The sequence below is a fragment of the Podarcis vaucheri genome (assembly GCF_965113315.1).
Source record: "Podarcis vaucheri genome assembly, chromosome: 8".
In the NCBI taxonomy this organism is placed as follows: Eukaryota; Metazoa; Chordata; class Lepidosauria; order Squamata; family Lacertidae; genus Podarcis; species Podarcis vaucheri.
The window spans coordinates 91124987-91151270 of record NC_138766.1 but is presented as its reverse complement, the minus strand read 5'-3'; the positions used below and the strand labels follow the sequence as shown (position 1 = coordinate 91151270).

General features: G+C 47.3%; 1 protein-coding gene and 1 pseudogene across 2 annotated transcripts in view; one reads left to right on the top strand and one right to left on the bottom strand.

Annotated features, from left to right (window-relative positions):
- Nucleotides 1-26284, bottom strand: part of LOC309539766 (tigger transposable element-derived protein 1 pseudogene) — a 247767-nt pseudogene that overhangs the window by 15598 nt on the left and 205885 nt on the right. The window lies entirely within an intron of this gene.
- Nucleotides 6603-12978, top strand: ARC (activity regulated cytoskeleton associated protein). The gene is made up of 3 exons (XM_082235298.1): nt 6603-9727; nt 10603-10767; nt 11158-12978. The coding sequence occupies exon 1, from the start codon at nt 7167-7169 to the stop codon at nt 8385-8387; it is 1221 nt and encodes a 406-aa protein (XP_082091424.1). The 5' UTR covers nt 6603-7166; the 3' UTR covers nt 8388-9727; nt 10603-10767; nt 11158-12978.

Genomic DNA, 26284 nt, shown 5'->3' with positions numbered 1-26284 from the left:
CTCAGGGTCCCTTCCAATATACACCTATTTGCAAAACTATTTCCCTTAACATAATGATTTGTGTATATTATTTACACTAGCATATGCATTTTCATGCAGACATTGTCCTCAGCATGTTTTTCTTTCTTTTTCGTATATGTTACTTGGCTGGAGAACTATATTGCAAAATGTGGATAGTAGTATTGTCTAGTTATCTCTCGCTTAGATTACTGCAATGCGCTCTATGTGGGGCTACCTTTGAAGGTGACCGGGAAACTACAACTAATCCAGAATGTGGCAGCTAGACTGGTGACTGGGAGCGGCCACCGAGACCACATAACACCGGTCTTGAAAGACCTACACTGGCTCCCAGGACATTTCCGAGCACAATTCAAAGTGTTGGTGCTGACCCATTAAAGCCCTAAACGGCCTCGGTCTAGTATCCCTGAAGGAGCATCTCCACCCCCATCGTTCAGCCCAGACACTGATGTCCAGCACTGAGGGCCTTCTGGCAGTTTCCTCCCTGCGAGAAGTGAGGTTACAGGAACCAGGCAGAGGGCCTTCTCTGTAGTGGCACCTGCCCTGTGGAAAGCCCTCCCATCAGATGTCAAAGAAATAAACAACTATCTGATATTTAGAAGACATCTGAAGGCAGCCCTGTTTAGGGAAGCTTTTAATGACTGATGTTTTAATGTATTTTTAATCTCTTGTTGGAAGCCGTCCAGAGTGGCTGGGGGAAAGCCTTTTAGGGCTGGTAATTTTGGACAAAGTCACATTTTCTGTGCCTGATCTCTGCTGCACCATCCATAGTGGTGGTTAGAGTATCAGACTAGGACCTGGGAGACCACGGCAGTGGCATAGTGTGGGTTGCCAGAGCCCAGGGATGCACAGAGGGGGTGGGAAGGAAATGGACAGAGTATGCATGTACATTCAACACCTAACTGCATCTGTGTCACCCAGGAGATTGCAGCCACAGAGATAGGAAAAGAAGAGTTGTTCTGTTGTCTGGAGTGGTCACTTCCTGGTTCACATGGCAGCACCATTTTCAACGGAGCTCAGCAATGAAAGCACACGGCTGTATTACGGCAGTACTGGGTGTCAAAATTTTGCGCCCCCTAACAATTTTGCACCGTTGCAACTGCCCCATGCTACACCACTGGACCAGAGTTCAAGTTCTCACTCACTGGGTGACCTTGGGCCAGTCACTGCATCCCTCAGTCTCACCTACCTCACAGGGCTGTTGTGGAGATGAAAAGATGAGGGGCAGAACCATGTAAACCACCTCAAGCTCTTGGAGGAAAAAGTGGAGGGGGGTTGAATGCAATAAATAAATCATTTTTAATTGCTCTTGTTGTCCTGTTTTCAGTTTTTCTGAGCCAGCTTCCATCTGCCTGCCCCACTTCTCTTTCCACACTCTCTGCAACCCGTCTATTTTCCTCCAGCTTTTCTCTGTCAATCTGCCATCTGCCTTTCTCTTCCCTTCTTGGTACTTCCGGCTCCTCCATCCATCTCCATTTCTGTCTCCCTCACCTTCCTTTTATTAGAAGCGCTGGAGGAATAGTTGCCATGGTATCAGCCAGATATTCCCCAGGAAACCCAAAAGGAAAGCCCTCTTCCATTTGCTGTCTCTCCCCCTTTGAGAGACAAAAGCAGCAGGCGAGAGAAAGGGGTTGGAATGGCGCCAAAACTGATGGAGGAAGGAGGATGGGCAAAAGTGAAAGAATTGAGGATTCCTAAAGAATCCCTGACAGGTGGTCATCAGACCTCTGTTTAAAGACCTCAAATGGAGGAGAACCCACAAACTCTTGAGGGAGTCCACTGTTGATCAGTTCTTACTGTCAGGAAGTTCTTCCTAATATATAGTTGGAATCTCCTTTCTTGTAATGTGAATCCATTGGTTCTGGGCTTACCCTTGGGGAGTAGCAGAAAACAAGCCTGCTTCTTCTGTCATGTGACATAGCCACTTCCGCCCTGCAGTGGAGGTGGTGTTGCGGGCTTCATGACCCCACCATGCGCGCGGGGGCTGGAGCTCAGCCTCCGAGTGATTGAGGGAATCCCCGGCCGCGTCACCCCCTGGCCAGCCAATCAGCTGGCTCGGGAGGCATGGCCTGCTCTATTTCACACAGGCACGGCTGGGGATTTCCCTCTTTTGCCGCCTCCAGCTGTTCCTGTTATAAGGTTTTTGTTGCTTGACCTTGCTATGGACCTTGGTTGGTCACCGTTCAGGGACCTGGTAGGAATTTTTCCACTTGGCAAATTGGCACCAGCCACTTGGTTTTCGCCTACCTCGTAGCAAATCGTCACAACTTCCTTGGTATTGGCAGTTAGGCATTGGTATTGCTCTGTAGATGGAAGAGGGGAGGAAGCGCCAACACCTGCCCCACATATTGAAGGGTAGTCCGATAAAGGATTTCGGGGGGCGTGGCCCTGTCTGAAGCCTAAGGAGGTGAGGGCCTAAGGCACGCCCCCTAGCGGTGACCCTAAGGGAGTTGCTAGTTGATGTGCATCAGCAGGACTCCCCCTACTGGTGGTTAACCCTTCCCGGACTTCAAGCGGATGGGCTGGAGTCAGATATAGTCGGTTAGGACCAATGCCTAAGCCAATACTGCTCATCAACTGTAACCAGTAAAGTTGTGGCCTTATTTAGCCCATTAACCTAAATAATTATGTCACTTGTCTTTATTGCCACTGGGGGAGACAGGAACTCGCCACGCAACCCTTTCAATGCTGGAAGATGGCCATCATATTACCTCTCCGTCTTCTTTCTGAGGTGGTCCCCAAGAAGAGATAGCAAATCTCAGTTGAGTTGGGACACAGGCAGTGGAGTCATTAAGTTAAATGCTCTTTCAACTGTGAATGGATTTGACTGCTCTTAGGGAAGTCACTCACTATGAACCTCAGTTTTCCCTGCCTGTGCAATGGGTGCAACATTAGCCAGCACCACACAGTTAAGGTAAGCAGAGGCTCAGCTGTATGTTTCAGGGTTTGCGCCCATTTCAGGATTTGAAGGCTCTCATTTGGATCAATCTATTTCCAGTCCAGTTTTCCTTTCACTCCTGTTCTTACACCAGTCTCTGAAACCTGAATCAGCTCATGTCATACTGGAATTCACAAACACTGGATTCCTGAAGCTCCCTCGTCTCAGACAAGAGTCCACAGTTGACTTGTTGGAAAAGAACATAAGGTTTTCTTTTCTTGGAGGTTTCTGAGCATAATAATAATAATAATAATAATAATAATAATAATAATAATAAATAAGTTATTATTTGTACCCCGCCCATCTGGCTGGGTTTCCCCAGCCACTCTGGGCGGCTTCCAACAAAGATTAAAAAGACATTAAAATGTCACACATTAAAAACTTCCCCGAGGGCCTTCAAATGTCTTCTAAATGTCAGGTATTTTTTTAACTCTTTGTCATCTGGTGGGAGGGCATTCCATAGGGCGGGTGCCACCACCGAGAAGGCCCTCTGCCTGGTTCCCTGTAGCTTTGCTTCTCACAATGAGGGAACTGCCAGAAGGCCCTCAGAGCTGGACATCAGCGCCCAGGCAGAACGATGGGGGTGGGTAGGCTCCTTCAGAGGCTGTTTAGGGCTTTAAAGGTCAGCACCAACACTTTGAATTGTGCTTGGAAACGTACTGGGTGCCAATGTAGGTCTTTCAGGACCGGTGTTATATGGTCTCGGCGGCTGCCCCCAGTCATCAGTCTAGCTGCCACATTCTGGATCAGTTGTAGTTTCTGGGTCACCTTCAAAGGTAGCCCCACGTAGAGCGCATTGCAGTAATGCAAGTGGGAGATAACCGCATGCACCACTCTGGCAAGGCAGTCCGTGGGCAGGTAGGGTCTCAGCCTGCTTACCAGGTGGAGCTGTCCTGGATAGTCATCCATCATGGATGCTTTAACTGAGATTCCTACATTGAAGGGGATTAGACTGGATGACCCTTGGGATCCCTCTACAATTCTATGATTCTAAGCGCCTGCTGGATCAGGCCAATGGTCCATCTAGTCCAACATCCTGTTCTCACAGTGAACAACCAGGTGCCCCAAATCAGGATTCAAGAGCAAGAACCCTCTCTCCCTCCTGTGGTTTCTAACAACTTGTATTCAGAAGCATTGCTGCCTCCAGAGTGATCTGTCCAAAAACCACTGAGATACACATCTAGAATAAATGCCTATGGCATTTTAAACCTGGGTGAATTGATCCATTTCACTAGGTGTGTTCATCTGATCTATTTTGCTGCCCCTTTAAGGAGTCTCAATTCTGTAACATGAAGGGGTTTAGCCAAGTCAGCTAACGTTCCTGGGACTCTTGAGAGGGCCATGGACTGCAAGAAGATCAAACCTCTCCATTCTGAAGGAAGTCAGCCCTGAGTGCTCACTGGAAGGACAGATCCTGAAGCTGAGGCTCCAAGACTTTGGCCACCTCAGGAGAAGAGAAGACTCCCTGGAAAAGACCCTGATGTTGGGAAAGATAGAGGGCACAAGGAGAAGGGGACGACAGAGGATGAGATGGTTGGAAAGTGTTCTCGAAGCTACCAGCATGAGTTTGACCAAACTGCGGGAGGCAGTGGAAGACAGAAGTGCCTGGCGTCGGACACGACTAAACAACTAAACAACAACAAAAGTAATGGGAGAAATGCAAAATTCATAACTGAGCTCCTAAGCTGTGTTGGGTGTTCTTCCTTCCACAAAATTAGCAGCACGTGGAGATAGAATGGGACCGTTCACACCCGGCCTGGTCCTAGGGTGTCTGTGAGACATTAGGAGCATATCTGCAGCAGAGGGGAAGCATGCTGAATACATGAAAGATTCCCACATAAGCTAGAAATCTGTCCACTCAGGGTTCCAGATTATACGGGCCCGTGCGCTGCTCTGGTTAGTCAGAAGCAGCTTAGTCATGCTGGCCACATGACCCGGAAGCTGTCTGCGGACAAACACTGGCTCCCTCGGCCAATAAAGCGAGCTGAGCGCCGCAACCCCAGAGTCGGCCATGACTGGACCTAATGGTCAGGGGTCCCTTTACCCTTATACACCTTTGACAGGGTTTCCTTCTGCAGATTTGGGTTTGTAACTGGTGTGGGATGTGATGTCTCTCCCTGTCTTCTTTCCCTCCGATGTTAATTCATCGCTCTCTTCACATGTGTACTGCGTATTTCAGGAAGGGCTTTAACTCAGTTGAAGAGCACCTGCTTGGCATTCAGAATGTCACAGGTTCTATTCCTGGCATAGGAACCGACCTCTGATCCACTACATGGTCCACCTCCCTCTCAAAAGCCCCAGGGAACAAAAATCACATTTTCAGAGAACCCTACAAAACAAAAACAAAAACACACAGAGAGGAACCTGGAATTCAGTTAAACTCTACAGAATAATCCTTCACTCCAGCACCCCTTCTCCAAATCAGTTGTTGCATGCCTAAGAGTCTATCGCAAAGGGCACAACCTGTATCGAAAATTCACAAAGCAGAAATTGCCGGGGTTCAGTTCCCTAGGAAACCTAGGCCACCTGTCACCCCACAACCAGACCACCCTAGATAAAAGAGACTCTGTGTTCCTCCAGGGGCACCTGAAAGACCCAATGCGAATTCAGCCCTGTGGTTATTTTTGATCAACTGATTCCACCCAGAACAGAGGCTAAGCAAATCGTGCATTTTGGGGAGTGGGAAGGAGGGAGGGGGTGTCCTGGTAAGTACTCACCAAGTTACATAACCCTCCAACCTTGCTTAGTAAGTTCCAGGGAGCAGCCCCCCAATCCTAAAAAGGTATCATCATCACCCTGTCATCCCAGCCCTGCATCTGAATGACGGGCTGGAGTTCCGGAGGGGAAGCACACACACACACTGCCTCAATCTCCTTTTCCAGAAAGGGAATCTCTTTATCTCCTGGTTATATAAACCCCCGGTGTCCTTTTATGGTTTGGCTTCCTGCTTCATCAACGAGTGTGAGCTTCATCTGCGTCTGTGGGCTGCACCGTGTGATTAAGCAACTGATTCAAGCTTAGTAACTGGAAAGCTTTGAGATGGGTGGACTTAATTGGCTGGAAACCCTGGAAGGGTAGGACTCCCCCCCCCCAGTTTTAACCTGCAGCATATTGACAGCTCTCCCCCCTTCCAACCCCCCCATAAATGGTTACGATTGCATAACAGAAACCGGCTGGAGGCAAAATTCCCACCTCCCGTTTGGAAAATAAAACCAGTGTCCCTTTCCACTTAGCCCAGCCATTGACCCCTTAGCCTCTAATAATGAGGGTTTGCACAGGTGTGGGTGAGTGTGTCATGTGTGGGGGCAGGTGGGTGAGCAACTCACAGCTGGCCAGCGGAGGGTGGGTGACACAGGGAGCTTTTAAGCCATCTCCCTCGTGCCACGGGGTCTTTCGGGGTCTGAGGACTTTTGCAAAAAGGGCCTTTCTGGATAAAGGGTTGGGCGATGAATAAGACCTTTTCTTTGGGGGGGGGAGTGGAGAGGGGGAGAAAGGGGGAGCTGAAAGGGGTGAGGAGAAAAGGTAGGAATTACTCATCCATCCATCCAACTGTCTCCAGAACCTTTAAAGTGCTTCTCGCCTCAAGTCTGGGGGTGTGTGGAAGGGGGTGGGAGAAGCTAAAGGGAGCCGGGGAGGGCGAGGGAGAGAGATGCTTGCCAGGAGCTGTGTTTTCCACTGAATCCTTCTCCTCCAATCAGCAGCAAGATGCCGATGAGCACAGAGGCTTGGCTACGCCCACATAGGGAGGTGTGTGGTGTATAAGTATAGGGATCCGTCTGAGCTAGTGGCACATCACAGAGAGAAAGCAAATAGCTCTCTGTTTTCCAGCTAAGCAGAGGAGAGAGAGATTCAGACACTTGTTAGCGTGAAGTTCAAGGAAGACTCGAAAGCAAGGAAGCAGCAGCAGGAACGACACAGGCAACAGCGGAGAGAATTACCACTTGCTGGGGAAGTTCTCGACAGCTCAGCTCGGGGATTAAGGACTCCTGGGAGACGGAGGAAGGACCAGACACTGAAGAGAACTTTTTATTGTCCTGGACTTTGCACAAGGGCAGTTGGAAGGCAAGACTTCCCAGGGTGATTTTCTTGATTTGGTTGTGTTTGTAATTTGCAGGGGAAACGGGTAGTCCATTTCTGGACTGGGTGGTTGCGACTTTTGGAGAGAGTCTGTCAAGGGGGCGAAAGCTTGATTAGCCCACAGCTAGGAAACATGCAGTTGGACAACATCAACCAGGTGAACCTCCACTCTTTCCAGGGCCACCGCGGCGTGGCCAATAACAACAAGCCCAATGTGATCCTCCAGATAGGGAAGTGCAGGGCGGAGATGCTAGACCACGTCAGGAGGACCCACCGGCACCTCCTGACTGAGGTGTCAAAGCAGGTGGAGCGGGAGCTGAAAGGCCTGCAGAAGTCGGTGGGGAAACTTGAGAACAACCTTGAGGACCATGTCCCCTCAGCTGCTGAGAACCAGAGGTGGAAGAAGTCCATCAAGGCCTGCCTGTCTAGATGCCAGGAGACCATTGCTCACTTGGAGAGGTGGGTCAAGAGAGAGATGAATGTCTGGAAGGAAGTGTTCTTCCGCCTGGAGAAGTGGGCTGACAGGCTCGAGTCTGGTGGGGCAAAGTACTGCCATGGAGACAACCACAGGCAGACTGTCTCGGTAGGGGTGGGAGGCCCAGAGATCAGGCCCAGTGAAGGGGAGATTTATGATTATGCCCTAGACATGAGCCAGATGTATGCCCTGACACCTCCTCCTACTGGGGATGTCCCTATCGTGCCTCAGTCCCATGATTCCTACCAGTGGGTCTCTGTCTCAGAAGATACTCCACCTTCCCCAGTGGAGACCCAGATTTTTGAGGACCCCAGGGAGTTCCTGACTCACTTGGAGGACTATTTGAAGCAGGTGGGTGGCACTGAGGAGTACTGGCTCTCTCAGATTGAGAACCACATGAACGGGCCAGCCAAAAAGTGGTGGGAGTACAAGCAGGACTCCGTCAAGAACTGGCTGGAGTTCAAGAAGGAGTTCCTTCAGTATAGCGAGGGCACCCTGACCAGGGATGCCATTAAGAGAGAGCTGGATCTCCCTCAGAAAGATGGAGAACCTCTAGATCAGTTCCTCTGGCGCAAAAGGGACCTGTACCAGACCCTCTACGTTGATGCTGAGGAGGAGGAGGTCATCCAGTATGTGGTAGGGACCCTCCAGCCCAAACTCAAACGCTTCCTCAGCCACCCTTACCCCAAAACTTTAGAACAGCTGATTCAGAGGGGCAAGGAAGTTGAGGTCAACTTTGACAACTCTGAGGAGCCCAGTCCCCAGAGGACCCCTGAGTTAAGGGACTCATTGGAAAGCCTCCCTCCCTCCACCACTGCCAGCCCAATCGCTAGTGACGGAACTCAACCCGAGGTTTCCGTCCCTACCACAGTGATATGAGCAGAGTAGTGTGAAACAGGTATGACAAAGAAGGGGGTTGGTGGATTATTTAGGAAGGCAGTTTCCTTTCATCTGAGAACTTCAGCCATGGTGGGTCTGAAGATACACTCAGCCTAATGACCGGTAGGAGGAAAATCTAATTTTCTTCAAGATCAACCATGCTGAGAGTGTGGCTAGCCTGAATCACTCAAGATGGTTCAAGCTGGATAATGGATGGCTCTTTTGAGGATTTCTTTTTAAAAAGCCATTGCAAGGACTGGACTATGTCAGAAAGACAACCCAGCCTCTTCGTCGTGGCAGAGGCAGCCACACCTCCTGGGGCACAGCTTCCCAGGGAATTTCATCGGGCATGACAGAAGGATTTCCTTCTTGCTCACATCAGTCCTTTCCTTCAAGGTGCTTTTCCTTCCAGACATTCTCCTCCCCGCTTCTGGGAACCATCAGTGGACTTTCACTAACTCTCTTGAAAGCTATTGGTTTCCCCCTCTTTCTCCTGCTTCTTCCAACTTTTCAGCTGAGCTCCAAACAGATTGGGGAAGGGAACTTTTAGCAAGTTTGGGGAGGTCCTGAAGGACTTCAGCAGGAGTTTCAGCCATCAAATTAACCCATTCCCTGCTCTCACCCAACTCTCATGTTTCCATCTCCAAGTGGACCTCTGGATTCTCTTTGGCTTTGACTTGGGCATTCAGGTCTTTCAGCTCCAGAAGGATCATCAGTCACACATTCCAGAGTGGCCATGAGCCTGATGCTTTGCTCCTCTACATTCTAGATTTTGAGAAGATAGGGCTTTGCGAGGGTGGGGCGCCTACTTCTCACATCAAGATCCTAAACAGAAAAAACAAAAAGCACTCTAAAGTTGTACAGGGGTTAGTTTCCTAGACTATTTTTTTTTTAAAAAAATAGTTGCTTACAAACACAACTTGAATTAAGAAGTCATTCCACCTTAATCTCTACACCAAGAAGATAGAGATGGCACATCCATTGAACACCTTTGAGAATTTTTTAAAAAATAAAGTAAGTTAAACGGCTTTCCCCAATGCTGAGAAGCAAAAGACAGGCAACTTTGAGAAACTTTGGTAGTTGGAGAGAGGAAAAAAAACGAAACATGAAGCATGAAGTCTCTGCTACAGAAAGTCTGCGCCCTCTACAGTCGTAGAACTGAAGGAAGGAACCAGCTGTAGCCTTTTAGAATGGCTTGCTAGTCCATAAGACTAGAAGAAGGCAGAACTCGCACGAAGACCTGCTCCTGGCTCCACTGATGCAAGAGAAGCTGTGAAGAGCAAGATATCACCCCAACCGTTGAGAGCCTTCAGGGTGCGACTTCTTCCCACAGGCTACAGGTAAGATACAAATCTTCCCGGCTCATTGACTTTATGCCAGTAGGGTTGACAAATATAGCCTTCAAACTTGGAGAAACAAAGTTCAGCTGTATCAAAGTCAGATATGGGTGGGTAGGGATAATTAGGGAAGTGGAAAGATGCCGTTTCCAAACGGGACTTGTGAACTGTGGTGCATGTTAATTTGCAGAAGAGATGCTTAAATTTAGGACTGATGTTGCTAGGAGAAAGCAAATATCTTTAGAGAGGCTGTATGGACTTGGGTTAGTGAAATCTCTCTCCCACCACCAGCAGGAGTAGTCAACATGGTGCCCTCTAGATGTTGCTGGACTTGATGGGGTTGATGGGAGTTGTAGTCCAATAACATCTGGAGGGACCTTGTTGGATGCCCCTGTTTTACAAGACAGAGTTAGAAGAAACCCCAGCAGTTCCCTAACCTAATTTCCCTCTCTGTATACTTGAGAGCTGACTTATCACTCTGCCTTTCATGTTCTGGATAGGGGAAGGCTTTTCAGCACCCTATCTTTTAGCACTCTATCAGTTTCCAAGTATGATTCCTCCTGCACCCTTCCCCAGGATCATTTGAGTGGTTTGCAGAAAGCAAAAAGAGTCAGTTCTTCCCATTTCTAAAAGAGCCAAAAGCAAAATAGGGAGCATTCATTCCTAGAGACCAGGCAGATCTCCAGCTGCCATGCATAAGCGTATGCCCAGCTATGGACAGTCTGCTGTCAGAGTGATGCTCATTCAGACAAAGAATTGTTGCTGGAGCTCACAGAGAGAAGGGGAACAATAGCTAATGCAAAGGTACATTGTGTTGCTGAAGCTGATCTGGCTCACAGCTCATGTTCCGCTTTCTGTGGTTTTTTTTTTTCCTCCAGTGACTCATTCAAAAGCGGTTGGGAGCGAAGCACTTCTTGGATTGCATGTGGAGCAGAGATGGAGGCAGAAGGGCGGCTCAGAAAGTCCCATCATGCAGTCGGGCTGGATGGACGTCAGATTCCGAAAAGCTCCTGCAGCTCCTGTTCGGAGATCACTTGGAGAAGGTAAATAGCTGTCTGCATTCATGGCTTAATTCTAGTCCAACCCCAGCAGACGCCAACTTCTGAATGCCCATTGTACCTATTAATCCCTAATGAGTCCTTCCCACTCAAAGGATACACTTAGTTTCCTGTGTTCTGAAACGCTGCTTTGCAACTATGACGTTGCAAATCCCCCCTTTGTTTGGCGATTGTTCAGTACTCTGTTTCCATAGTGGCCAAAGAGATGCCCATAGGAAGTTCTCAAGCAGAAGCTGAGTGCAGCAGCTCCTCAACCACCTGCCATTCCCAGCAGCTGGTATTTCAAGGTCTACTTCCTCTGACAGCCCAAACCTCTGTAGATCTTCTCTCCATTTTCCTAATTCACCATCTAACCTTCACATCCCTTTCTTGCAGGAAGTTGTTGTCCTTCTGAAGATAGAAAGAGTCAGCTCCTTGATTGCTTGAGTCATCACTCCCATGTTGGCAAGCAGCTGGCACCTATGAAAGTGCATCTCAGAAAGATCGACATCTGGAAGAAAATGCCAACTCTGCTAACATGCCAGAAAAGATGCTTCAGCTACGAGGGCAGAGAAAAGGCACATCTATACATGATGCAGCCAGCAAAGGGGGAAAATGTGTTCCAGGGACCACACTCATTGCGGAAACTGCAAAGACTCAAAGTGACAACTATAGCAATATGATTTATGGGGTTGGGGGCATGAAGGGTGGCTGAAGGTCTGAAGAACTTGAACACAAGACCTGACTAAGGAAGGGGATACTGTAACTGGGGTGTTGCTTATTGACTGTAACTGGGGGTGACAGTGAGGGTTTTGTGGGCAGGGCAGGGAGGTAAGGTAAAAATTCATTTCCTGTTCAGATTAAAGAGCTCAGTCCACTATATCCTGAGAACTCTACTGGCCAAAGAGAACTCCACTGTCCATGGAGCTTGGGCAGTCAAAGCTGAAGATTTTTTGAACACTTTTATGTTCAGAAAAGCACATTGGAATCAAATATGTTTGGCTGAATGGCCAGGTGGGTGCAGTAGCCTTAGGACAGCTGGCAATCAGGTACGAGATGAATGGGCATGTCCAGCATCTCACACAGGCCAGAAGAACCACAAGGAAGTCCATTTCTTTGGCTGTTCAGCTGCTCCCATTTTTCTTTCTTTCTTGAGCTAACTAGTAAGCAAAGACATGCACACCATTGTATGCAGTGTGCATTTAACTAAAACTTTTTTTGATGTTCAAAGAAGTTTCACTTCATATTCCACCTGTCAAACAGGTTGGGTTGGAGATGGTTTTGGATTTTGTTTCTTCTTTCTTCCAAAACTACTTGGCCTACAGCTCTTGTGTAGGTTCTGACTGTCTATAAGTGTATGTCAATGTGCCAAATCATCTCATATTGCCATATTCTGATATCTTCCAGCTCACAGCTAAGAAGGCGCTAGACACCTTCAGCTGTCTAAAGAAGAATATTCAGGGACAGGACAATTACATTTAAAAATAAATAAATGAATGAATGCTAACCTGAAGAAGATGGTGGACCTTCAGAGAGTCCTAAATATCATTTTCTTCTATCTCTTGACCACCACCCCACTAACTCTTCAGGCATTAATTGGAATGACACCTATGTGACATTATAGTTCTGGGGTTCTTTAAGGAGTGGACCAATAAGATCACTGTCTTTTTCACTACACCAATGGCTTCTAACCAATGGGAGCTTGCTAATTCACCATCAAGTTCTCAATGAGAGATTTGATGGTGTTCATCTTGCGAGGGAGAGTCGGGGGCAAGGTTATATGTGCGAAATATGTATGTAGAACCAAAACCTAATCTAGTTCATTGTGTTCCATTATTCCAAGAAAGCCGTTTTCTATTTCTGGTTTTATTTTCACTATTGAGCATTTATCAGTTCACTGTGGGTTGCACGGAAGGTGAACTTACTGATGCATTATGAATTGTCTCGATAAATGGGCTTGGGGATTCAATATTCAACGTATGCCCAAACCACTTGACTCTCTTCTGATTGTACGAGGCCACTTATTCCTTATGGTATCACTTTGGTGGTGAAACATAAGAGGCTGTGTCAGCCCCTGCTTTTGATAGAAATGAATAAAAATAAAACAAAGACAGCGTTCTTCAGCTGCAAAGCAATTGTAGCAAAGTCTGTTCATAGCAAGAAAATGTTTGGTTCTTCTTCTTTTTTTGTAGATTTCTATAATAAAACATTGTGATAACTGACTAAAAGAATCCCAGTCTTGACTCTCATTCATCCTTTCCTGCCCACCCACACAATTGATCTGTTGAAAGCTTGGGATTACAAGGGCACAGGTTGCAAGCTTTAGACTAGCTTGCGTTTCCTGTATCTGAAGAAGTGTGCATGCACATGAAAGCTCATACCAGTAGCAAACTTAGTTGGTCTCTAAGGTGCTACCGGAAGGATTTTTTGTTTTGTTTTGTTGTTCTGACTACAGCAGACCAACAAGGCTACCTACCTGTAACTTTTCCTGTGCAGTTTAGCTGGGCTTACAGCAAAGGCATACCTAGGGGCAGTGAATCTGGACCCAGGTGGGGGTGCAGGCATGAAGGCAAGGGCAAAAATCACTTGTCAGACTATGAATAAGTGCATGACTTATATGAGTGCAGTGCTGCAGCATTGCTGACATGGTGTGATCAAATGTGAGAGAAGCTTTCTACCCTTCCTCTCCACCTTGTCCTCCCTCTGGATGCTTTGAGTCCTTGCTTGTAGTAATTTCTAATGTGGCTATTGCAGTAAAGTGATTTATTCTCTAGGAGGTGCTGCCCTTGTCAAGAGCACAAGAGGCTCTAGGCTACTGGCTCGCTTTGCTCATGCAGTCACACGAAGGTTCAATTCTTGGCAGTGTGTCCAGTTTTAAAAAGTCAGGTAGCAACAGGTGATGGGGAAGATTCATTCTCTGCCTGACACTGGGGAAACCAGTCAAAACAGGTTGGAGTGAGGAACCTTTTCTTGAGATCAAGGGTTGCATGGCTTTCTGGGCTACTTCCTGAGGTGTGAGGGGGTCACAGGCAAAAGTGGATGGAGCAATGAACATATTTCCTTTGTAAACACACACAAACCTCTCTGTATTCTCCATCCAGACACACAAACAACACTATCAGAGCTCAGGGACACAACCCAGCTAGGCAAAAATGCACCAGGAGGGTGTGAAGATAGCACAAGGGCTCCCTCAATCTTCTGAAGAAGATGGCGCCTCTAATTTGTAGTGCAGTTATGGACTACACTGCAGAGCTGACTTGGGAGGCATGGAAAGATGTACCCTATTCTTGTGGAGTGGTTGACTAGATGGCTTGACTATGTATCTCGGTATAACGATCCTATGAATAACTCTTGTAACAATAGGCCAGTGTTTCCCAACCGCTGTTCCGCGGCACACTAGTGTGCCGCGAGATGTTGCCTGGTGTGCCGCGGGAAAAATTAAAAAATTCGAAAGATTTTTTTTAAGTCAAATTTTTGATTGGGGCGCCGTCACTAGATGACCCCTGGGGTTCCCTCCCTCCCTCCCGCTCTGCGCCTCCCTCCTCCTCCTTCTCCTCCTCCGGGGAGGCCCTTCCTGGCTCTCGGCCAAGGCTTGGCGGCTGCCACTCACTCACTCGCTCGCCCACCCGTCCCTCCATCCCTGCACCCGGCCTCTCCCCCTCCATCCCCAGCGCGGGGGCTGCTGGGATCCGTAGTCCCCTCGCCCTTGGGCTCCGCGCCCGCGCGGGGTGTGCGAACTACGTTTCCCAGCGTGGCCTGGCGGGCCGGGCGTTTTGTTTGAAGCGCTCTTCTCCCGGCCATGGAATGAGCGCAGCGGCGGCGGCTGGGCGGGCAGGGGCTCTTCCGCGCAGACCCCGCGCAGCCTGCCTGCGCCCCCGTGGAGATCGGGCGGCAGGATGGAGCCCGGGGATCCCCGCGGAAGCGGAGCGGCGGAGGCGGAGGCTGCCCTCCAGGTAGGGCTGCGTCGGGGGTGTGTGTGTTTATTTTTGCAATGCTGCATCCGCGCCGGAGGGGACGCATCGGACCGCGGGGAGACCCCTTGGCGGGCGTGCAAGGCAATGCATGCGTGCAGGCGTTGCATGGAGTGCAGTGCAATGCAATTGCAACGCGGCACCCTGCATGCATGCATGCAACTTCCACCGGCGCTCCGGACTTGGCAGGTGAGAGGGGTCCCCAGTGGGCGGCAGAGAGAGCCGGGAGGGCGAAGGGGAGCCGGGGGGGAGCAGCGCTGCTCCCCGAGCCGAGCCTGGGGGGAAACTTCGGCGTCGTTGCGCCGGGTGTTGGAAGCGGAGGCTGGCGGGGGCCCCTCACCTGCAAAACCTGGTCGCCTCTCATATATTTCGTGCATTGCATTCATCGCCCGCTTTCTCCTCCAAGGAGCTCCCGGGGGCGCGTGTGGTTCTCCCCGTGTTATCCTCGCAACAACAGCCCTGCGAGGTGGGTCAGGCGAGTGGCCCAAGGGAGCACCCAGGGATTGTCCTGGCCAGGTGGGGTGATTTGAACCCTGCTCTCTGCCCTGTCTTTGTCCTCATTTAGCCCCCACATGTGCATGACTGTGCATGACTGAGGTTTTCCCCCCTCGTCTTGGCTATGGTGTGAGTCTGTGCTGTTAATTAATGGGGTTCTGCCTTCGGAGAAGATGAGCCAGCCCTCAAGGAGGTGATTATGTAATTTGCTAGCAATTCATGTCCCTCCCGGCGTGACGCTGCGCGCTGACGTCACGGGGCTGTAATGGTGGTGTGCCTCGAGATTTTTTTCATGAAACAAGTGTGCCTTTGCCCAAAAAAGGTTGGGAAACACTGCAATAGGCCATCAGGACAGAGAAGGGAAAGGCACAAATACAAGATGGGTGACACCTGGCTTGAGAGCAGTACATGTGAAAAGGATCTAGGAGTCTTGGTTGACCACAAACTTGACATGAGCCAACAGTGTGACACGGCAGCTAAAAAAGCCAATGCAATTCTGGGCTGCATCAATAGGAGTATAGCATCTAGATCAAGGGAAGTAATAGTGCCACTGTATTCTGCTCTGGTCAGACCACACCTGGAGTACTGTGTCCAGTTCTGGGCACCACAGTTCAAGAAGGACACCGACAAACTGGAACGTGTCCAGAGGAGGGCAACCAAAATGGTCAAAGGCCTGGAAACGATGCCTTATGAGGAACGGCTAAGGGAGCTGGGCATGTTTAGCCTGGAGAAGAGGAGGTTAAGGGGTGATATGATAGCCATGTTCAAATATATAAAAGGATGTCACATAGAGGAGGGAGAAAGGTTGTTTTCTGCTGCTCCAGAGAAGCGGACACGGAGCAATGGATCCAAACTACAAGAAAGAAGATTCCACCTAAACATTAGGAAGAACTTGCTGACAGTAAGAGCTGTTTGACAGTGGAATTTGCTGCCAAGGAGTGTGGTGGCGTCTCCTACTTTGGAGGTCTTTAAGCAGAGGCTTGACAACCATATGTCAGGAGTGCTCTGATGGTGTTTCCTGCTTGGCAGGGGGTTGGACTCGATGGCCCTTGTGGTCTATTCCAACTCTATGATTCTATGATTCCATGATTCTATATCTCTACAGTGGATAGTTAAACTATGGAACTCGCTCCCACAGGGGGATGCAAACATTGCCATCTTGGATGGTTTTGAGAGAAGTTTGGACAAATTTGTGGAGTAATAAGGGTATTGATGCTTACTAGCCATGATGGCTCTTAGCCATGATACCTCCATGGTTGAAAGCAGAAATGCTTATGAATACCAGTACTACAGGAGATGAGATTGCTGTTGTGCTCAGGTCCTGCTTCAAAACTCCCAGCTGGCATTTGTTTAGCCGTTGTGAGAGCAGGATGGTGACTAGATGGACCACTGATGTGGTCAAGCAGGGTTTTTCTTATGGTCAGTGGGCACATGTTATCAATTCTGATTGCTCTTGGGCCTCCTGAGCTTTACTTGAGTTCTTTAACAGATGGCATTTGAACTTAAGGCCTGATCTGTGAACATATGGAACTGCCTTATGCCAAATTAGAACTTTGCTTTATCTAACCCTGTACTGTTTTGGGGGGACAGGGTGGGTGTGGGGGACTCCCTGGTCCTGAATGGGGTAACTGTGCCCCTGAAGGACCAGGTATGCAGCCTGGGAGTCATTTTGGACTCACAGCTGTCCATGGAGACACAGGTCAATTCTGTGTCCAGGGCAGCTGTTTATCAGCTCCGTCTGGTACGCAGGCTGAGACCCTCCCTGCCCACGGACTGTCTGGCCAGAGTAGTGCATGCTCTAGTTATCTCCCGCTTGGACTACTGCAATGTGCTTTATGTAAGGCTACCTTTGAAGGTGACCTGGAAACTACAACTAATCCAGAATGTAGCACCTAGACTGGTGAGCGGCTGCCGAGACCACATAACACTGGTCTTGGAAGACCTACATTGACTCCCAGTACGCTTCCAACCACAATTCAAAGTGATGGTGCTGACTTTTAAAGCCCTAAACGGCCTTGGTCCAGTATATCTGAAGGAGCGTCTCCACCCCCATCATTCAGCCCAGACACTGAGGTCCAGCTCTGAGGGTCTTCTGGCAGTTCCCTCACTATGAAAAATGAGGTTACAGGGAACCAGGCAGAGGGCCTTCTCGGTAGTGGTGCCTGCCCTGTGGAATTACCTCCCTTCAGATGTTAAGGAAATAAACAACTACCTGACTTTTAGAAGACTTCTGAAGGCAGCCTTGTTTAGGGAATTTTTTTAATGTCTAATGTTTTACAATTTTTTAATGTGCTGTAAGCTGCCCAGAAGGTCGGCAGTTCGAATCCCCGTGATGGGGTGAGCTGCCGTTGCTCAGTCTCTGCTCCTGCCAACCTAGCAGTTTGAAAGCACGTCAAAGTGCAAGTAGATAAATAGGTACCGCTCCGGCGGGAAGGTAAATGGCATTTCCGTGCGCTGCTCTGGTTCGCCAGAAGCGGCTTAGTCATATGCTGGCCACATGACCCGGAAGCTGTACGCTGGCTCCCTTGGCCAATAAAGCAAGATGAGCGCCACAACCCCAGAGTCGGCCACGACTGGACCTAATGGTCAGGGGTACCTTTACCTTTACCTTTTAAGCTGCGCAGAATGGCTGGGGAAACACAGCCAGATGGGTGGGGTATAAATAATAATAATAATAATAATAATAATAATAATAATAATAATAATAATTCCATCTGGCAGCAGATCTCCAGAATCTTCCCCAGCCTTTCTGCCAATGTTGCCTCTTGAAAGGGATTGCTAAGGTCTGACTGTTAAGTGTGTGGCTCTACATGAAGCTACAGCCCCCTTCACACTATATAAACAAAACCTTCAGCCTTCCTCCTCTGCCGCCCCTCAGCTGAGTTGTCGCATCTGTTGAATCATAAATCTACTACAAGCAGAAAGGTCTGCGATCTCCAGTTCTTCTGCCATCTGTGGAGGACCCGTTGGTGGGAGGGATCCATCTGGTTCTGATTCACTGAAATTAGCCATGCTCAAAATGCACTTTCTGGCCTTCTGTATCCAGTCCCCTCCCCTCCTTCTCTTGCCCTCTGGTGAAATCTTGTTCTCGGCAACATCTCCCAGTCCCAGATTGGTCATCCCTTTGCTATAGTGGCTGCCGCTGGGCTACTATTTTTATTTGTTTTGTGGTAATCCTACCCATTTTGACCAAACTGCGGGAGGCAGTGGAAGACAGGAGTGCCTGGCGTGCTCTGGTCCATGGGGTCACGAAGAGGCGGACACGACTAAATGACTAAACAACAAAATCCTACCCATTGGAGTGACCAGGATCTGGCATGGAATAGTAGGCGGCCAAAACAACACAGAAACAGACCTTAATTTGAAGGAGTGGTGCACAGTTTAATATGAGTTTTAAACAGTGCAGTTATTCTTAAAAAAGAGGTGCCAGAACTCAACATGAACACTTCCCTTGTTCCTCATCATAATAAATAATAATAATAATAATAATAATTATTTATTATTTATACCCCGCCCATCTGGCTGGGCTTCCCCAGCCACTCTGGGCGGCTTCCAACAAAATATTAAAATACCGTAATGCATCAAACATTAAAAGCTTCCCTAAACAGGGCTGCCTTCAGATGTCTTCTAAAAGTCTGGTAGTTGTTCTTCTCTTTGACATCTGTTGGGAACCTTCTGCCTGGTTCCCTGTAACTTGGCTTCTCGCAGTGAGGGAACTGCCAGAAGGCCCTCAGCGCTGGACCTCAGTGTCTGGGTAGAATGATGGGGGTGGAGACGCTCCTTCAGATATACTGGACCAAGGCCGTTTGGAGCTTTAAAGGTCAGCACCAGCACTTTGAATTGTGGCAATGGAGTCCACCTGAGAGGTGCTGGAACTGAGTTCTGACAAGTCCTGGCTGGAAAAAAGCCTTGGTTTTAAATCTTAATTAAACATATGGTCAGGAGAGAAAATGAGACTCCCATAGGCTGGCTGCATAAATCTCCTTCTTCCTGCTCTGCTTGCTGCCAGACCACCACCCTTTTTTGACAGTCTCAGGTTGCTCTAGGTGGCCCTGATCCGCGTTGGGGCTGCCACAACCCAATTCAGCTGAAACCTGGGTTGGCATCAATGCAATTTGGTCCTGAATTGAGGATTTGGATGGGGAACCCAATGTGCAGCCTTTACATGTGTACTCAACACCTGAACCAGGCATGAGTCATGAACTCTGTAATTGTCATAATGAAATCATTGTGAACTGGTCAGTTCCCAGCGGGGGACTCCTTGGGTGGGCCAGAGAAACACAGGGTTGTGAAAAGTAAGTAATTTGTCAGCTCTGATTCTGCAAGCAGAGGTTGGCAGAATAGTTTTGATTAGTAAGCCATGGACGTCACTCTCCTTCACTGCTGACTCTCTTAATTATCCTAATAATACGGTGCTCTTCTGACATTCTGTGAACCATATGGGAATTGGTTTATCCACATGCATCTCTTTTGTGCCTCAGAGAATGTTTATACAGCTCTGTCACGTGCCAGGACTAAAACTTTTCCCACACAGTTCCTGAACACAGTTTCTGCAAGAAACTGATCGTGTGATCAGACCAGAGGTCATTCAAACATTCCCTGAAGGAATATTTGGGTTCAACTTGGGTTTGGAAACCCAAGGCAGGAATGTCCAACAGGTAGATTGTGATCTACCGGTAGATCGCAGGGGTACCCCAGGTAGATCACGGAATGAAGTTTAGTGACCGTCTTTGGCCAACCCTCCCCTAAAAAAAAGCTCAACAATGACAATGGGTAGATCACAGCCGGTCTTTTTATACTGTGAGTAGATCGCAGGCTCTTCAGAGTTGGACGTGTTTGTTCTAAGGAATGATTGAGGAAGTTGGGTATGCTTAGCTTGGAGAAGAGAAGACTGAGAGGTGCCATGATAAAGGTAAAGGTAAAGGGACCCCTGACCATTAGGTCCAGTCATGACTGACTCTGGGGTTGCAGCACTCATCTCGCTTTATTGGCCGAGGGAGCCGGCGCACAGCTTCCGGGTCATGTGGCCAGCATGACTAAGCCGCTTCTGGCGAACCAGAGCAGCGTACGGAAACACCGTTTATCTTCGTGCTGGAGTGGTACCTATTTATCTACTCACACTTTCGAACTGCTAGGTTGGCAGGAGCAGAGACCAAACAACGGGAGCTCACCCCGTCGTGGGTATTCGAACCACCAACCTTCTGATCAGCAAGTCCTAGGCTTTGTGGTTTAGCCCACAGCGCCACCCGCGTCCATGATAGCAGTCTTCAAATATTTGATGAGCTGTCATGTGGAAGATGGAGGAAGCTTGGTTTTTTTGCTGCTCCATAGGGTAGGATCCAAACCAATGGATTCAAATAACAAGAAATGAGATTTTGACTAAATATTAGAAAGAACTTTCTGTTCAACAGTTGTACAGGCTACATTGGATAGTGGTGGACTCTCCTTCAATGGAGACTTTTGAACAGAGGTTGGATGGCCATCTGTTGTGGATTCTTTAGCTGTGATTCCTGCACTGCAGGGAATTGGGCCAGATGACCTTTGGAATCCCTTCCAACTCTACAGTTCTATGATTCCATGATTGATCTCTGTGATCAGTCTGGTGGGCCGGATTCAGCTTGGTGGGTCACTGGTTCTGCAGGCCTGAGCCAAAGGCAGATCTAAGGAAGTGCAACCATTTTGTACACACTGGGCACAGAGCTACTGGGATGCTGCAGCAGGTGCCACAATTATAATGTCCAATGGAAGGCAAGGAAAGGAGAGATTTTGGCAGGGCACAGGGCACCACTGAAATTTGAGACGCTTAGGTCCTCCACTACCTGGGCTGTCCAAATAAGAATGTTGGATCATGGAAGCTTTCTTTTGCTGAGGCAGACTGACAGGTACATCTCTCTCAACCCTACTTGGAGATGATGGGGACTGAACACACAGCTTTTTGCTTTGCGAAGCAGATGTTCTACGCTGAGCTGTGGCCTTCCCCCTTGAGGAAGTGCTAAGAGGAACACTCATCTCTCACTAACTCATGCACACACGCACACACACCTTTTTATCTGAAATACTAGCGTTTCTGCTGACAAACACCCACTGCGTGGGATATTCACACCCCTGCATGTGATTCACCAAGCAGGTAACATGAGTTGTCACAGCAGAGCTCGGAAGCAAAATCACTACTCACATTCCTTTCTTCCCCGAGAGACGCACTACCGTTTTATCGGTCGCCTGAGCCACAGACCAGCTGTCTAGTTCTGCTAAAAGGGTGGACAGAAATCTAATTGAGCTTCTTTAAAATCCTTCCTGTGCCCCAGCAGCTCACTGCATCATCTGTATTCTCTCTGCCCACCGTCCGCCGCTCCCAGTTTTGAAAATGACAACCAATCAGCCGCTTTTGTCTCCCCATCCGCCCACAATCCACCCACTCACCCATTATCCCAGCCGAAGCTTGGACATTTGCCTGCCAGGTACCTTTCTGACGGGATGAAAACAAAGACGCCCGGGTTTGCCACCCTGTCCTTCCGGCTGGCGCACACACACACACACACAAAGGATTCAGGAAATAAAGGCAAGCACACAGTCTCTCTCGGTGCCTCTCTCATCCCCTTCTGGTTCCCTGGTGGAAAGTGGGTTCCGTTCACAGCCATAGTTTTGGTTTCTATGACACCAGGGGCTTTTCTGCACAAAAGGTGTGAGGTGTCAGTCAAGCCTGCTTGGAGCCTGTCTCCATGGAAACAGGATGCAGGTTACTAGGTTACCAGATGAGATGCCCTCTCCTCTGCCTTCCCCTTTCATCCTTCACTCTGAAGGATTCTATCTCAGTGCTGAGTTTGCTGATCTCAGCTGGAAGGTCCCCCTTGCCCTTGAATTTGCCGCTGAAAATAAATGATGTTGATTTTTCTTATTCCTCATATTTTTTTGAGAAATGAATTTTTGGGAGGAGGGTTTTTTTTTAATGCTTTTTACCTATGCTGTGAGAAGAGAGGCGAGTTACTCTTTCAGGCTTTTGACAAGTATCTGGATGGCCACCAGGAGAACAGGATGCTGGGATGAATGGGCCATTGGCCTGATCTTGTAGGCTCTTATTATGTGTCCCCCCCCCATGAAGGAAACTAGACTAAAATAGATCCATTAGAATGGAAATATACCCTCGTCCAAATGAAATCTCTTTGTAGGTGAAATCCCTGCATGTGGAAGGCTAACATTTGGAAAGAGATTAAGATTGAACATCCTGGTTGTGCAACCAACATCATGGATGCTTGGTGTGATGGCCTGGGATTCAGACTCGGAGGCTGAACCTGAGGAATCCCAGTCTGCACAGGAGTCCCCACATCCAGAACCAGCTGAGCCAGGGCTGGGGCATGAGCCTGAAGGGTCCTCACTTGTGCTGGATCCTCAGGTGCAGGCTCCAGCTGAGTCTGCTCTGGCTCCTGAGGTGATGGAGGACCCATTGCCTGCAGGTGCTCCACTCTCAGCCCCGTCAGGGGAAGCGGAGGTTGCCTCTGGGTCCGGTAACCCTCCAGCCTCTCCTGAGCTGCAGAGGCGAAGGGCAGAGAGGCGGAGGGAACTAAGTTCCTGCAGGAGGAGTGCTTGCCTCCAGGCCAGGAGAGGCAAGTCACCAGAGGATTGGGGCCGCCCTATGCCTAGGGGCAGATAAAAGCCGGCCAGCCCCAGTCCCAAGTTGCGGGAGCAACATTGTTGGTTGCTAGTTCCTGCCTGAACAGTGTCCTGCTTTCCTGCCTGAGCTCCTTTTTTTTCAGATAAGTATTTATTAGTTTTCTAACAGTAAAGAAAAAAAGAATGAAATACTAAAGCATAAGAATAAAGAACAAGAATAACAACACAAGACAGATATACCATATATACAAATAAAAAGTTTTTCACCTATCAAGTTAACATAGTCGTTTCTTCCTGGACTTCCTTCAACCCGCCCGTAAATCTTCCGCAATAAAATTCTAAGATACACATTACCTAGTATGTATTGTCATTAGACATTCTTCTACCTCTATTTACCTTGGACAATACCTCTTCCTCTTTCACAGTGCTTCTCTGAATCCCCTTAACGTTATTTGACCTTCACTAAGATGCTCCAAGTAATCCACATATTTCCCCCAGTCCTTGACAAACTTTTGGTCTCTTAAATGTCTGATCTTTCCAGTTAATCTGTCCAAATCCGCGTAGTCTAATAACTTCGATCTCCACTCCTCTATTGTTGGCATTTCCTTTTTTTTCCACTTCTGAGCAAGGACTATCCTTGCTGCTGTTACTGCATAATACATAAATTTGTGGTCTTTCTTCTTAATTTCATTCCCTAGTATTCCTAGCAGGAAAATTTCGGGTTTTTTGGTAAACGTATATTTTAGAACCTTTTTTAATTCAATATATACTTCCTCCCAATATTCTCTCACTCTCCTGCACTCCCACCACATGTGATAAAAAACACCCTCCTTCTCTTCACACTTCCAACATTTGCTGTCTACTTTGTACATTTTTGACAATTTCGCAGGTGTTATGTACCACCTGTAAAACATCTTCATGACGTTCTCTTTCACCGTCATACACGCAGTGAAATCCAGACCCTCTTTCCATACATTCTCCCAATCTTCAAATTGTATAGCATGGCCCACATCATTGGCCCATCGAATCATTACTATCTTAACTTCTTCGTCTGCCAAATTCCAATCCAGCAACATCTTATACATTCTAGATATTATTTTCACCACGCTATTTATAATTTCCGTCTGGAATTTTGATTCTTTATCTGCGTACCCTCTATCTTTAGCCTCTTTTCTAAACATCTCGTTAATTTGGACATGGTGCAACCAGTCATACACGTACCCCTTAATCTGCTCATACGGTTTTAATTTCCATTTCCCATTCTCTTTCATTAGCAGTTGTTCATATGTTGCCCAGTCTCCACTCATATTGATTTTCTTGAGGCTCATCACTTCGAGGGGTGAAAGCCAGTGTGGAATCTTAGGTTCTAGTATGTTCTTATATCTTTCCCATACTTCGATAAGTGGGCCTCTAAAAATATGATTTTCAAACCCCTTATGCATTTTCCTCTTACCACACCACAGATAGGCATGCCAGCCGAACCTGTTATTAAAACCCTCTAAATCGAGTAACTCCTTATTCTTTAGCTTGGCCCAATCTTTTATCCAGCAGAGACATACTGCCTCATAGTAGAGTCCCAAGTCCGGTAAGGCAAAGCCTCCCCTTTCCCTTCTATCTGTCAACAGTTTATATTTTATACGGGGTTTTTTGCCCTGCCATATAAATCTTGATAGTACTCTCTGCCATTCCTTGAACATTCTACTCCCCTTAATTATGGGAATGGTCTGAAATAAAAATAATACCCTCGGTAATACATTCATTTTAATAGTATTAATCCTTCCCCAAAGAGACAGTTTCAGTCTTCCCCATGCTTCCAGGTCTTTTCTTATTTCTCTCCACACTGGCTCATAGTTATTTTTAAATAAGTCTATATTTTTAGGCGTAAGCCAAATCCCCAAATATTTTATTTTCTTAACCACCTGTATCTGTGACTGTTCTTGGATTATTTCTATTGTTCTTTGATCTATATTCTTTACCATCATCTTTGTTTTCCTCTTATTTAATTTAAAGCCTGCTATTTCTCCAAATTGGTCTATTTCCTTTAGGATTTCTTCTATTGTAGTTATTGGGTCTTCCGTAATGATGACTAAATCGTCTGCGAATGCTTTGGTCTTATAAGCGTGTTGTCCAATTGTCACTCCTTTAATTTTCCCGTTTTGTCTGATTGAATTCAGAAGTACTTCCAATACCATTATGAACAGCAACGGGGAGAGTGGACATCCCTGTCGTGTTCCCTTCTGTATCTTTATTTCTTCTGTCACAATATTGTTTATGATCAGTTTGGCCTTTTGATCTCTGTATATTGCGTTCACTCCATTAAAAAAATATCTGCCTACATCCAGGTGTTCTAAGTTCTTCATCATAAAGTCCCACACCACGTTGTCGAACGCTTTTTCCGCGTCTACAAACATCATTATCGCCTGCTTATCGATTCTAACCGATAGGAATTCTAGCATATTAACTATATTTCTTATATTGTCCCTCATATTCCTGCCTGGAAGAAATCCGGCCTGGTCTTTATGAATAATTTCCACCAATATGGACTTCAGTCTTCTTGCTAGAATACCTGAAAATATTTTGTAGTCCGTGTTCAACAACGAGATTGGCCTATAGTTGTTAACCTGAGTTAAATCTGTGTCCTGCTTCGGGATGAGAGTAATGAACGCCTCCTTCCAGGTCTCTGGGATTTCTCCTTTTCTTAAAGCATTATTCATAGTCTCCTTCAAAGGGTTCACAAGTACAGATTTCATCTCTTTGTAGTAACTTGCTGTGAATCCATCGGGTCCCGGAGCCTTCCCTCTTTTTAGATCTTTAATTACCTCCTCTATCTCTTCTGTTTCAATTAACTTATTCAATCGTTGCCTCTTGTCAATTGGGATTTTCTGCACCATTTTCTCTTTCAGAAATCTTTCTATCTTCCTTGAGTTGTTTCTATCTTTCTTTTTATAAAGGCTTCTATAGTAATCTAGAAACTCTTTTCTAATTCCTTTTGGATCAGTAACCTCTTCTCCCTCTATTATAATTCTATTTATTGTACTTTGTTCTTTTCTCTTCTTAATCTGCCACGCCAACCACTTTCCAGATTTATTTGAGAATTCGAAGCTCTTTTGTCTTAACTTTTTAATATTCCACTCTATCTCTCTATTTATTATCGCAGCAAATTGGGCTTGGAGAATTTTTATGTTTTCTTTTCTTTTCTGAGAGTTGGGTTTTCGAATTAATTTTTGTTCACTGTCCATAATCTGCCTTAAGATTTCCTCTTTTCCTTTCTCTCTCTTCCTATTTTTAATCGAATTCTGTTGGATAAAGTATCCTCTTATCACAGCTTTGCTGGCGTCCCAGACTACGTTAATGTTTGTACCTTTATCTCGATTATCCCTGAAATATTCTGATAGCTTTTTATGCGCATTTTCTACAATTCTTTGATCATTTAAAAGATAATCCTTTAG